The sequence below is a fragment of the Artemia franciscana genome, unplaced genomic scaffold (assembly GCF_032884065.1).
Source record: "Artemia franciscana unplaced genomic scaffold, ASM3288406v1 PGA_scaffold_1179, whole genome shotgun sequence".
Taxonomy (NCBI): domain Eukaryota; kingdom Metazoa; phylum Arthropoda; class Branchiopoda; order Anostraca; family Artemiidae; genus Artemia; species Artemia franciscana.
This window is the reverse complement of record NW_027062617.1, coordinates 1576289-1591433: the sequence shown is the minus strand read 5'-3', so window position 1 is coordinate 1591433 and position 15145 is coordinate 1576289. Positions and strand designations below refer to the sequence as shown.

At 35.0% G+C, this 15145-nt stretch overlaps 1 protein-coding gene across 1 annotated transcript in view; it reads left to right on the top strand.

The window, feature by feature from the left end:
- LOC136041198 (thioester-containing protein 1 allele S1-like) overlaps positions 1 to 15145 on the top strand; it is a 169761-nt gene that overhangs the window by 77012 nt on the left and 77604 nt on the right. The window contains exon 9 of the mRNA XM_065725770.1: positions 7070 to 7286. Within this exon, the coding sequence (XP_065581842.1) occupies positions 7070 to 7286 (217 nt within the window). The remainder of the gene's footprint in view (positions 1 to 7069; positions 7287 to 15145) is intronic.

Here is a 15145-nt window from a genome sequence, read left to right as displayed (position 1 = left end):
CCAGGGATGATCTTCAAATGCTGGTTAGATTCTATTAAGGAGTATAGTCATCAAAACTTCGCTAGATATTAACACAAGGCTAATACCTCTCCAGTTTCAGCACTTTTCAGCGTCACCTTTTTGAATATTTTGGCAAGAGTGCTTTTTGTCCAATCCTTAGGAATTTCTTCGGTTTGCCTTTAGTATCTCTCCACTAGAGGGTGCTTCGATATCGGCGGACAGATTAGAAATGGTGTGTCTGGTATATCCGGAGGATCAGCAGGTGGTGGTTTTTTTAACAACTTTCCAAAATGTGTCGCCCAGGCTTCGTTCATTTTAGCAGGATCAGTAAGAAGTCATCCAGACTCATTTTTGACGGGTCTATCTGTCTTCAAACGCTTTCCAGCTATCTCATTGGTTTAGAGCGCGGCTCAGGGGGGTGGCTCGCACCAGGGGACAGAATGTTGAGAAACTATTTCTTCTTGTCAGTCCTTATCTCGATCAAATCCCATGATTTGACGGAGATTCATTCTTCCTTTGGTGACTTTCATTCCAGACGTTTCGTAGGCAGTATAATGATAGGTTTGTCTGATAGCAGTCCAAGTTGTCTCCAGAGCTCTATTTCGCAGCAGACTAAATATTTCAAACCTGTTGGTCATTTTTGGCACAAACTGTAACCGTATTTATTGGTCACTTGTTTTTTTTTGCAGTCACAGGGCTGTTTCCTTGTCGTCCTCATCTGTCTCGTGTCCGACAACTTTACTCTGATTTTGACACCCGTCATGCTATAGTCAGAGAATATATCAGCATCTCTAAGTGCGCTCAAATCACAATGACGTCTGCCACTTCTTGCTAATAAGAAAGTGGTCGGTCTCTTTTTTATGTGTCCATCAGGTGAAGTCTCGGAGTACTTGTGTATTTCTTTATGGATGAAGAGAGTGCCGCCAACAACCAAGCCGAAGGACTGAGCCATTTTAATAAGCGATTTTCCATTTTCGTTGCGTTCTCCAAGACCGTGGTTGCCCAAGACTTCGACACAATAATCCCCACCGTTTGCAACCTTCAAATTGAAATCCCCAATGACACATAGGATGTCATGCCTGGGTACATCTTTAAGGAAGGTTGTTAGTTGACTGTACAAAATCTCTTTCTGATACTCTGTAGCCTCGTTCATAGGTGCAGAGTAACCAACCATGGTCATTTTGGCATGCTTCCCATGGAATCGCGCAGTGATAATGCGGCTGCTACGGAATTCCAACTAATCAGTGCTTTTGCCTCAGGTTTTGAAATGACTAAGGCCTGACCTGTTTCACATCGTGTTTCATGGCCATTGAAAATAACGGGTCATCTTTTTCTCTAACTGTTTTACCTTTGACTGTTGTGCTAGCGTTTGAACGTTCCAAAATCCGATTTTCAGTGGCATTCAGATTTTTGAAAATCCGAACATTCTAAAATCAAAAATCTTACATTCAAAAATCTTGTCCGTTGGGTGGCTACAGGAGCTGTCATTGGAAAGGGGATCCCAATTTTTTTTTTCTTGGAATTCGTACTAACAATTACTATAATACTAAAGCTAGATATCAGAATCCTGGTACTTGATGAGAGTAAATTACTTAAAATTTCAGATTCAAATTGATTCGTAAACGAATTTAAGTTTTACCGATTAGCACTTGACAGTCTGATGCCAAGAAATTGAGTCTTGTGTCTCAAATCTTGCAAGTTCCTTTGAGCCCGTTTACTTTATTTGTGCCTTAAGATCAGGACGAAGGTTTAAGGAAGTTCTAATAAGGATTGAGTTTAATGAATTTAAAATTTATTCTACGAAATACTAGTTAGAATAAATAATTTGCCATTTTTTATATTAATCATTTGTTGTTTTTTTTTTTTTTTTGCAACTTGTCATAATTAGAACTAGAACACTTTAGCTTGGTATTAGAATTCTATTTTTGTGGATTTACTTTTTTCCATAAGACTAAATATCTTCAAATCTTACGTTTCAATTAAGTTTAGAAATAAATGTGAGTTTTAATAGTTGGAATTCAACGGTCTAATGGAAAAATTATTTTTAAAGTCCAAACTCTGAGAAATTCCCTTACGTCTTCCTAAAACATATTTATGCGTCAGAGATAGGACAAAGGTTTAATGAAGACAAAATGCAATCGTCGTGATTAATAATTAAACTCCCACTATTAAAGTAATACAAAACCGTTTTATTAAATAAATCACCAGGGATCATCTGTTTGATAAAATTGAATCGCCCATTGATTTTGTTAGGGTGTTTCTAAATAAGTTTCTTTTCCTTAATAACATTTATTCTTATAATGAGTACTTTCTATTGTGTATTTATTGACACAGGTGCTGAATGTTTTATTTCCTCATTGAGTTAAGTGGATAAAATTCGAAAGTAATTTAGTTGTCATTCGTAGCGTGATATTCAATTGTCAAGAGTCTTGATGCATGTCTGATAACGTATCGTCGTAAGGGTTGCCGCCCCTCATCATTTATCAGAAGTTTAATTTTTTCCCACTAATTGTTATCCTGTTGCAATATCTTGTGTTTCTTTGCAAAACTTTAACTGCCTAGTTGGAGAAAAAAACTATTTCCATAATTAGAGGCACTTAAAGGTTTTAACGCAAAAAAGTTAATACCATAATAAAAAATTATTTATGAAATCTCTCCCCTAGGAAACCTCAAATTTATATTTTATTGGCTTCTTGGTAGTATTCTCGGTCCTTCCAAGGCGGAACGGTGAGCTGTATATACAACTATTACCTTATTTTGTTTATTAAAAGGCACTAGAATTCCTGGATTGAATTATAGGGGAGGAAACTCAAAGTAAAATAGGACTTCGTTTGAAGTTTGTTTATTAATTTTTTTGAACATTCTTTAACGTGAAATGATATGTACTTTTGCTGCTTTATTATTATAAAACTAAATCGGTGAATAATGTCACTTTAAAATGATACTATCAATGGAAAAAGATTTGATCAAAAAGTTTAGTAACATTGTTATAAAAAGATAAAAATTATGTATTTTGTGATCCATGATTTGTTAGAAGTTTAAGAGATACACACATAATTATGACATAGAATAACTCATAATGCCATTATATTCTTTAATGTACTGGGCAATCTCATCATTGCTGCAAGACAGTTCAAGGTACTTGTGTATTTTTTGGTTCGGTACACACTCGAGAAATGAAGATTGGTTAATCATAATGAAATATACCGAAACATAGCGGAAATAAAATACTGTGGTAACAAAATCATGAAAACTACAACAACAAAATATGGGTGGGGGCCGCCCAGAACACTTTGTATTAATTACGTAACCTAACCCTACCTAACCAAAATACCATCTAAATACTTAATTAAAATATAGCTATAGTAAGTTTTCTACCGATCTGAAGCTAATTATCTGGTAAAAAGACCTTAAAAACCGGTTAATGTCCTTATCTGTATTAAATACAAAAAAAACAAGTTTTTTTTAACTGAAATTAAGGAGCGACATTAAAACTAAAACGAACAGAAATTACTTCGTATATGAAAAGGGTTGCTTCCTCATCAACGCCCCGCTCTTTACACTAAAGTTTGACTCTTTCTCTTAACTCTACTTTTTAAAACAGTAAAAAGCTTTAGCGCAAAGAGCGGGGCGTTGATGAGGAAGCAGTCCCTTTCATATACGAAGTAATTTCTGTTGGTTTTAAGTTTTAATGTCGCTCCTTACTTTCAGTTAAAAAATTTTTTTTTAATTTCTGAACGTTTTTGAATAAATGCATGTTTTGGCTTTGGCTCTCCGCAGAGGAATAACTAAAACAAAATTTGTATATTTATTTTTTTGGCTAAATGGCTTTTTCATAGTTTTGATCGAATGATTTTGAGAATAAAGGGACTGGGAGGGGGGGGAAGCCTAGTTGCCCTCCGATTTTTTGGCTACTTAAAAAGGCAACTAGAAATTTTAATTTTTACGAATGTTTTTATTAGTAAAAGGTATACGTAACTTATAAATTAGCTTACGTAACGAACTTTTGTATTCTCATGTTTTTATTACATATATGATGGGGTTCACTCCCTCGTCAGTACCTCGCTCTTTACACTAAAGCTTAAATTTTGTCCCAATTCATTAAGAATGACCCCTGAATCAAAAAAGCCGTAGAATAAATAGTTGAAATTACTAAAAATACTTTAGCGTAAAGAGCGAGGTATTAGGAGGAGGTGAGCCCCTCATAAGCATAATACCTTCTGTTCGTTTTAAGTTTTAATGCAGCTACTTACTTCCAGTTGAAATTTTTTTTTTTTTTTCAATTTTTTTTTAATAATGCTAGAAAATCCTGCGCTCCCTTCATGGAAATTTTCTTCCCCCATGACAAATTCCTGGATTGAAAGTTCCGCCAACATACCCCCTTCTATTCAAACCCTCCCCCACCCGAAAAATCCCCTTGAAAACGTCTATACACTTCCCAATACCCATTACTACATGTATGCACTGGTCAAAGTCCGTAATTTGTAGCCCCTCCCACGGGGACTGTGGGGCAGTAAGTCGTCCCCAAAGACATAATTATAAGGTTCTTCGACTACGCTGAAAAAAATGGCTATCTCAGAATTTTGATCCGTTGACTCTGGGAAAATAATTAGCGTGGGAGGGGGCCTAGGTGCCCCCCAATTTTTTCGGTCACTTAAAAAGAGCACTAGACCTTTTTCTTTCCGTTAGAATGAGCCCTCTCGCAGAATTATAGGACCACTGGGTCGATACAATCACCCTGGGAAAAAACACAAAAAAAAAAAACAAATAAAAACGCATCCGTGATCTGCCTTCTGGCAAAAAATACAAAATTGCACATTTTTGTAGATATGAGCTTGAAACTTTTACAATAGGGTTCTCTGATGCACTAAATCTGATGGTGTGATTTTCGTTAAGATTCTGTGACTTTTAGGGGGTGTTTCCCCCTATTTTCTAAAATAAGGCAAATTTTCTCAGGCTCGTAACTTTTGATGGGTAAGACTAAACTTGATGAAACTTATATATTTAAAATAAGCTTTAAAATGCGATTCTTTTGATGTAGCTTTTGTATCAAAATTCAATTTTGTAGAGATTTGGTTACTATTGATCCGTGTCGCTCCTTACTACATTTCGTTCCCACGAATTGTTTGATTTGCAAATTCTCGAGTGTGTACCGAATAATGCACGAGTTCCCGGTTTATTATCAGTACTCGTAATAATGATAATTAATTCATTCATCTTTCACTTCATATACATCCGTCCTTTCGCTTTCAATGATCTTCCGATCTTTCTGTACTGTACTATCTTTCTAAATTGCTGTTACCACCACTATGTGATAAACACACAATTAAAGCTGTGCACAAACACGCAAAGAAACACTCATGAAGAAATCATAGAAGAGCACATTATGTTTTTCTGGGAATAACTACTGATACAATTTTGAGCATCGAATTGAATTTGTCAGAGAAATAAGAAAAAAACAGTCAGGTAACTTGACTTTAGGCAGAAAATTGTCAAAGTAAAAAATGTTGTTTCAATATTGTATCCTTTATAAACAATTAGGCATCCTTAACCTAGGCAAAACAAAAAACAATGACTAATTTTAAACAATTCCAAATTTAAATAAAAATCAAGAAGATAAAATTAGAGAAAAATAAAAGAACTAAGAGAAAATGGGGAAGTAAAATAAAAAAAAAGCATGGATATTCGATCGAAATATGCGACTGAGTTAACCATTCTGGTTTGGGTAGTAATACTTCAATTATGTTTGGGGTAATTTTTCTTCATCTTCGTTTTGCACTTGCAATTTCTGAGTGTTGTCTGTTTAGCTGTCTTCAGTGCTGATGCCTATCTCTCAACTTTTTGAGATCAATTTTTGAGAATATTGTTTTTGAGCATGACATCGAAGTGTCTACAAAGGGGCCTTTGTGCCCCTTTGCGTCACTTTAGCTTAGCGTCGTGATCAGAAATGAGTAAAGGGATGGCCAGACTATAAAATATGAGACTTGATATTCTTGATCCTTATACCCCGTGCCTTTTGAGCTTCCTCGAATTCCGTCTGTTTAAATTGGAGGGAAACTTTATTTCAAGGCTACTGGAAAAACATAATTTTATCCCTAAACATGACAGCCAAGCGTCTACAAAGGAGTTTTTGCACCCAGGCCGCCTCTCGACACAATAGAATCTTCACTATTTCCTTCATAAATATTGTATTTGTCTCCTACTCGTCAATTCTTTTAAACATTCAAAAAAAGAAAAAAAAACTACTGAATAAAGAAAAAGGGGAAAAAAACTTTCACCCTCAAATTTTATGTAGATCAAATTTTAGTCCTATTTCATATTCTGCAGAAGCATATCTATATTCTATAATTTTTTTTTTTTTTATCAGCCCCTTGCACAATCTTGTATCTGTTTTAATATAGGCTTTAGTTTAAAACGTTATCACAAATTGAAGTAAAAAAAAAAACTTCATTTAAGTTTCCTGATCACTTATCTTCTTGGAAAATGGTAAAGGAATGACTAAACCAAAAAGTATCAAGCTAGAGACTCATAGTATGTGTGCTTCTGTGCATTTTGAATGACCTCAAATGAAATGGCAAAAACTTAATTAAGCATAATAGTCTAAGAGAGTCGAACAGTAACTTCAAAAATGACTTGTTTAAGTTTCAGTTTCATAATTTGATTAAGATATTTAATCTTGGAGAACACAGGGTATATTTTTTTTTTCTCTCCCTTGTTTGATTAAAAGTTATGATTAATTAATTATTGTTTCATTAGTGACTAAAAGTCATTAAAAGTCAGTTGGACGTCTGAACGGAGTCTTCGATGATACAGACTAGGTGATTATATAGGAAGAAAATAGGGAGATGACATAAATCTTTGAGACGAGGACAAAAATAGTACTTTAAGATGAGAATATTAAATCTCAGAAACGCGTGAATTCTTAATATTGGAAATATTTCCTCTCTCGTTTGAAGCAGTGAAATAGTTTACATTGATTTGTGATTAGGTTGACCCCCTATAGAAAAAAGAAACTGATGAATCTCCGTATGTAACTGGTCCCTTTTATGATTTCCTGTATTTATTTCAGCTGGCGGTATCCCACGAGCATAGTTTCAAAATGGCCAAATCCCTACTAGAGCTGGGGACATTGCGTGTGAAAGCCTATGCAACTTTGGATAAGGGTGTGAAGCAATATTTGGGAGAAATATATATACCATCAGCCAATTCAAAGGGGGGACGTGACAGCACCGCCAGTGGTGTGGACTTGAAGAAGTATAGGACAGAAGGGCTAATGCATTTTGGATGTAAGTTATTATGTCATATTAACCGTATTGGCAATTAAACCCTTAAGTATAATTATTTTGATCCAAATGAACACTTTAATCTCTCTAAGAATAGACCAAATCCTCTAATTATTACTGCAACTAATTAGATTGTTACAATACGTGATTAATTAGATGGCGGCTAACATCAGTGCTGAACTAGCGATAAAAAGTGAGGACATTAAACAAACTTGTAGACACTAATGGTTAAGAGGATCGAGCTCTTGTTTTCTCGCGAGAAGACAGGCCAAGCATATACAGAGGGGCTTACCCTCCAAAAGTTTCTAGGTTCTTACGGGGCTCCCATTAATTTCCCGCCTTTTTAAAATATAAAATTTATCTATCTTTTTTTTTCATCGCAGGTGAAATTTGCCCCTTCTGAAATAAACTGTTGGGTGTATGTCCGAGCGGGGCTCATTTTTTTTAACTTGACCTGATTTGAACTTACTAATAGCAGTCAGCTTTTCATTTTATCGAATGATTTCAGGCTAATTGGGGGTAGATTAGCTAGACACAGTCGCGCGTGTTGTTCTAGTCCTTCTTGTTCCAAAAAAGCTCGTTTCTATGCTGTTGAGCATCTGTGATGCTTCAGGTGTGTTTATCATAGAAGTATTTGAATTGAAAACATAAAACATTTAAACCTGACCTGATCAAACCCATTTTCAAAAGGAAAATCCCGCTAATTACTGTATATTTAGTGACTGACAAATATATTTGAAAAAAAATCCCCTTGCTATATATGGTAACAAGATTAATATACATGAAAAATACCCAAGGCTTGTATATACCACACATAGATGACGCACGAGTTATATATGTGTCTAAAAAGCGAATCAAGTTTGATACACAGTATTTTAAACCCAGTTAGACTAAGTTAAAGTTGTTATCTTATAAAATGAGCCTTAGATTCACAAATGCTGCCTTTCTTTTAGTACATTGAACCCCACCTATTTACAACGAAATCGAAAGTTAGTGAAAATGCACTGCTGTCAGAAGCAATGCAAAAAAAGATAAATTACTGAAACATTCAGAGTCTCCCAATCACAAGGAAATAATACCATAGAAATTAGTTCTGCGTACCTATGCATGTCCAGGGAAATCCAGAGAGGTGGAGGAGTTTGCGGATACTCCTCCCTTGCCAGACCATACACGAAAAAAAAAACTATTAAATTTTGTCTGAAGAGGGGAAGCCGTGATTGTCAAAATTCGTGAAATGTACCACATGATATTTAAGAGATCTGCTAGTTTATTACTCAGGAAATCTACCAGAATTTCAGTCAGAGAATTGACGTGAAAGTACCGGTGAATCTGAAAAGAATCTGAAAAGATTACAGTAATATTCTGATGCCACTCCCCTCCACTTATCAGGTAGTTGTCTGGCACTCCTGTCCATTCCACTTAAGTGTCTTACGCAGGCGGTAACCACTTAACTTGTTGAAGATTTAGGGCTCAAAATTCAAAATATATTAAATTACTTGAATAGCTTGTGAAAAAAGTCGTCGATATGTCCCTGGCATATGGGCAAACTAAATTTATAAAGCTATGGTGGTAATTAAGAGATATGATATCAAAAATAAAATTCAATTTAATTAAAATAAATCCCATTCTCCTTGAAGATGTTGGGGGGAGGGGTACACTGAGACCTGAGCTGATTATGAATAGGACAGGAACATGAGACAAAATTGGACTACTAACACACAAAATAGAGGTTTGTAGGACACAAGCTAGAGCGAACAAATGGGGGGATGGGTTAGGGTACAAATATTGAGGGAAGTCTAAATTAAACTTTCGAATCAGGTTTGTACCTAATTCAATGAAATAATGCATTTTTTTGTGAATCAACAAGAATCATAATAAGCAACAAATAAACAATTAGAGCAATAGGGAATTTTTCCTTATGGCATTAGAATTCCAAACTTTAAATGAATATTTCGGCTCTATGTCCAAGGGTTGTGCCTAGAGCATAACATAAATGAAAACATAAAAGAGAAACCTTCATTTAAATACGATCATTAGAACTAAAAAAGAAATTAAACTGCCCTAGTTTACTTACTTCAACGACTTTTTTGTTTAACGCTTTTTTAGTTTTTTTTTATTTTTGTTTTTCTAGTTTTAATGGTTGTATTTTAATATAAGTTCCTCTTTTATATTTTCATTTGTGTTCTGCTGAGGGCAGCTCTTTTGACATAGGGTCAAAATATTTATTCAAAGTTTGGAGCTCCACTGTCTTACAGGAAAAAATCCTATTTGTTCTACTTGTTTATTTGTTGTTTATGATGGAAAGGCAGTGTGGTCTTCGTCGCTATTTAAGAACCAAAATAAAGTGAATAGTCCCTCACGACATTTTGCATCTGTTGGAATAGTGATAGTCTACTTGTCTTTTGAATGTTGCAATTTATTGCACGAAGAAGTGGTTTTTCCAAATCAAGCAGCAAAAAAAGGTAGTTTAATCGATGGTCTAACCTTGACATTCAGCTGCTCATTTTAATATAAGAATTTTAATGGAAAACGCCATGAGATATTAGTAAATAAATTAGCTACTATTTCTTTTTGCGAAAATAGCAATAAAGGATAATATTAAATAGCTCAAAATCAACAACTGGTAGGTAGGTAGGTAGGTATGCGTTTATTTCATCAAATAAAAACTACTAAAATTGCACTTACAATCAATAATATACTGCTCAATTTAGGGACCTAAAATGTCCCTGTTCAGCAGCAAAACTACAACAAATAAATGATAACTATTCATTCAAAATCAAAGAACTGCTTTTGCTTTATATCATAAGTTATAGCACACAAAAATTAGATTGATTACATTGTCATTTCTGGTTCGTTAACGACGAATTGCTTATGAATCTTTAACCAACGAGCATTGAATCCCTAACAAAGGCTCTCTGTCTTGTATCAAATAAAAAAATAAAGTTTTTTCAACTGAATGTAAGGAGCAACATTACAAACGGAAAACGAAAAGAAATTAATAAGCACATGAAGGGAGTTGCAGTTGCCCCCTCCTCAATACCTCGCTCTTCACGGTAAAGTTTTTTCAATTTTAAAAAAGTTAGTTTTTGTTCTAATTAAACGACCCTTGTGCTTAAGGAGTCGTATTTAAAGAATTTAGACAAAATTGAAAATTTAACGCAAAGAGCGAAGTTTTCAGGAGGGACAACCCCCCTCATATACGTAATTATTTCTTTTGCTCCTTACTTTCGGTTGAAAATTTAATTTTTTATTTAATTTCTGATCATTTTTTTTAAACAATGCCAGGAAATCTGGCTCCATCACCACCGGAAAAATTCACCCCTCCAATCCTGGTGAAAATTTACCCCGGACAATTGCCCGTAACACCTCCGCACGTAAAATTGAGTCGTTAAAGAGAAAGCAAGACATATAAAGAAATTTCGTGTATAAATACTGGCAAATTCCCCGAGTGTACAATTCCACTTAACAGTTTCACCCCCTGGAAACTACCCTCTCCATGGAAAATTCTCCCCGTGCAAAACACCCCAGCAGAAAATTCGTCCTTCCGTTCCCACCCGAAAAATGTATGTATACTTCCCAACAAAAAATACCATGCGTAAACAATGGGCAAACTTTATAACTTAAAGACCTTTCTCTAGGGGCTGTGGGGGGTCATGGTAACTCCAAAGACATCGCTATTAAGCCTTCTAACAATGCTGAATAAAATAGCTAACTCGGAATTTTGATCGGACGATTTTGGAAAAAGAGTGATGTGCGAGGGGCCTAGTTACCTTTTAAATATTTAAAGGGCACTCGAACTTTAAATTTTCTTTAAAATAAGTCCTCTCCCGATGTTATAGGACCACTAGGTTAGTACGATCACCCCTGGAAAAAAGAACAAAGAAAAAAACACGCATATGAGATCTTTCTTCTGACAGAAAAAAATACAAAATCCCACACTTTTACAGATAGGAGCTTGGAACTTATACAATGCTGTTTTCTGATGCGGTAAATCTGATGGTATGATTTTCATTGAGTTTCTATGAATTTTATTGGGCAGTTTTCCCTTCTTTCAAAAATCAGGCAAATTTTATCAGGCTCGTAAACTTTGATAGGTGACACTAAACTTAATGAAACTTATATATTTGAAATCAGCATAAAAATCCAATTCTTTTGATATATCTATTGGTATTAAAATCAATTTTTTTTTTTGGGGGGGGGGTTCAATTACAATTGAGCTGAGTCGCTCCAACGAACTGTTTGACTAGTTACTTCATCAAGGTTTTAGGTTTTGCGCCCCATCTGTGAGATTGGGGACATATGTTGTACAATTTTTTTGGCAACTTTAAAGGCTGTTTTGACGGTCGGTTTCTTCAAGATCGTAAGGGATCCCATGATAAAGTCAATAGTTTTGCTTCGCTATGTCAAGAGTTTACAACCAAAAAAGCCATATTAGCCGAAAAGTCATATGGAGAAAAGGATGATAGTATTATTTTTTTTTTATTGGGAAATATACGAAATTTTTTGTGAGAGAGGCATTTTATGCTAGGGGTTTTCCACGGGGAGAATTTCCGTGGTGAGAAAACATTCTGGGGGAAATTTTGCAGGGTTTACAAGGGAAGGGATGGGATTTTCATGACTTGACTTAAAAAAAAACTGTCAAAAATTAAATAGAAAAAAGAAATTTTTTCAACCGAAAGTAAGGAGCAAAACTACTTCTGGAAAACGAAGAGGAGCTATTTTGTATATGAGAGGGGCTGCCCCTTCTTCAGCTCTCAATCTTTACGCTAAAGTTTGGCTTTTTAACTATTTAAAAAGCCACAACTATTTAAGAAAGATTGCTGAAACACAAGAGCCGTTGAATTTGAATGAGAAGTATTTTTAAAAAGCTTGGTATTCATGTATTATTCAGAACACACTCGAGAAGTTTGCTGAATGTACGATCTATGAAAACCGGTTATTCAGCCACATAGACAAATAACAGGTAACAGAATGCATTGAACTTGCATAATTTGGGCTATATGTTTGTCATTAAGGGGTGGGGTGGGAGTAAGGTTAAGTTAGATTATGTTACTTTGCCCCCATACTCCCCTAATTTGCAAATATATAGCCCAAGTTATATTATTATATACACTAAAGTATTTTATTTCCATCATATTTGGTATCAAAAAAGTTCGTGGTAACGAACTGTCAGTAAGGAGCGACCCGGCTCAATAGTAACCGAAACTCTAAAAACCGGAATTTGAATACCAATAAATGTATCAAAAGAATTGGCTTTTTTGCTGATCTCAAATATATGTTTCATCAAGTATTGTGTTGAAAAAAATACAAAAGCCAGAGAAAATTTGCCTGATTTTTTCTTTAAAAAAAGGGTAAAACACCCCCTAAAAGTCATAGATTCTTATGAAAATCACACCACCAGATTGGGCGGATCAGAGAACATGACTAAAGAGGTTTCAAGCTCTAATCTACAAAAATGTGGAATTGTGTATTTTTTGCTAGAAGAAAGATCACTGATGCATGTTTATTTGTTTGTTTGATGTTTCCCAGGGTTGATTTTATTGACCCAGTGGTCCTAGAATATCGAAAGAGGGCTCATTCGAGCGGAAATTAAAATTCATAGTGTCCTTCTTGAGTGACCCAAAAACTGAAGGGCAGCTAAGGCCCCTCTCACGCCCTTTTTTTCTCAAAATTGTCTGATCAAAATTTGATATAGCCGTTTTGTTCATCATAATTGGCCGGCCAATCTATGCCTTTGGACATATCGTAACCCCCCCCCCACCCCAGATTCTCCAGGGAAAAGCCTTTAAGTCAAAAAATTTGTCCTTTGTTTGCGTAAAGTGTTTGCTATTGGGAAGTATGCATACATTTTTCGGACAGGCGGGGCAAATTTTCCGCTGGTTCGATTTTCAACGGGGGTAATTTTCCATGGGGAGTGAAGTTTTTTGGGGGGTAAATTTTTCAGGAGAAATTTCACACCAGGGAAATATGCCAGAATTCCTATATGAAATTATTCTCAAGTCTTGATTTCTCTTTGCCGACTCAATTTTATGTGAGGAGATGTTAAAAGTAATCGTCCAGGGTAAGTTCTTACCAGGATTGCACTGTCTAGAGAATAAATACATGGGGAGGAGGGATTTAACCGTGGAGGTATAGCTGGATTTCCTGGCATTGTTTAAAAAATGATGAAAAATTAAATAAAAACAAGTTTTTTTCAACTGAAAGTAAGGAGCTTCATTAAAACTTCACACGAACAGAAATTATTAAGCAATAAGAAGCTTCTTTTTAAAAGTACTTGAAAAACTTTTGCGTAAAGAGTGAGGTGTCGAGGAGCAGTAACCCCCTCATATGCGTAATAATTTCTGTTCATTTTAGGTTTTAATGATGCTCTTTACTTTCAGCTGAAAAAACTGGTTTTATGTTTGATATTGCATTATAGTGATGAAAGAAATAATCAGTGCAACAGCACAAACAGACACCGTAAAACCGAACATAAAAAATATAAACTATAAAAAATAATAATAAATATTAAACAATAAATAATATATAATAATAATGAAAATAAAACAAAAAAGAAAAACAGAAGGAGAAATGATGACTTTTTTCTTTAGTAATTATTAATTACTTTAGTAATTAATATAGATAAGTACTTGAACGGGACCTTAACCCTACTCAGCCATCCAATTACATAGGTCAAACCGCATAGCCATACATAATCAGCCACAAAGAATAGTCCATGAACAGTCCGTAAAGATCGAGGATTAAGGAAGGAGCTGCCTCCTTCATATACATAATAACTTCAATTCATTTGAAGTTTTAATTTGTGTTCCTTACTGTAAGTTGAAAAAAATAAACATTTTTAAAATTTAATTTCTCCTTGAGGATACATAGGTCAATTGATTAATGTCTAATGAGGTCGTAAGAAATTTCTTTTAGCGGAAAATCCTGAAGAAAGAACTTATTCAACTCTCTCCGAGAGTTTTGTTATCGATAAAACAAATCAAACAGTTCGTGGTAACGAACTGTAGTAAGGAGCGACCCGGCTCAATAGTAACCAAAACTCTAAAAAATTGAATTTCGATATCAATAGCTACACCAAAAGAATCGCATTTTAATGCTGATTTTAAATATATAAGTTTCATCAAGTTTAGTCTTACCCATCAAAAGTTAGAAGCCTGAGAAAATTTGCCTTATTTAAGAAAATGGGGGGAAACACCCCCTAAAAGTAATAGAATCTTAACGAAATTCACACCATCAGATTCAGAGTATCAGAGAACCCTACTGTGGAAGTTTTAAGCTCCTATCTACAAAAATATGGAATTTTGTATTTTTTGCCAGAAGACAAATCACGGGTGCGTGTTTATTTGTTTTTTTTTTTTTTTTTTTTTTCCCAGGGGTCATCGTATCGACCAAGTGGTCCTAGAAGGTCGCAAGAGGGCTCATTCTAACGGAAATGAAAAGTTTTAGTACCCTTTTTAAGTAACCAAAAAAAATGGAGGGCATCTAGGCCCCCTCCCACGCTCATTTTTTTCCCAAAGTCAACGGATCAAAATTTTGAGATAGCCATTTTGTTCAACATAGTCGAAAACCATAATAACTATGTATTTGGGTATTATTTACTCCCCCACAATCCCTGGGGGAGGGGCTGCAAGTCACAAACTTTGACCAGTGTTTACATATAGTAATGGTTATTGGGAAGTGTACAGATGTTTTCAGGGGGATTTTTTTTGTTTTTGGAGTGGGGCTGAGGGGAGGAGGCTATGTTGGAGGATCTTTCCTTGGAGGAATCTGTCATGGGGGAGGAAAAATTCAAGGAAAAGGGCGCATGATTTTCTAGCATTACTATAAGAAAACAATGAAAAATAAACATGAAAACGTTTTTT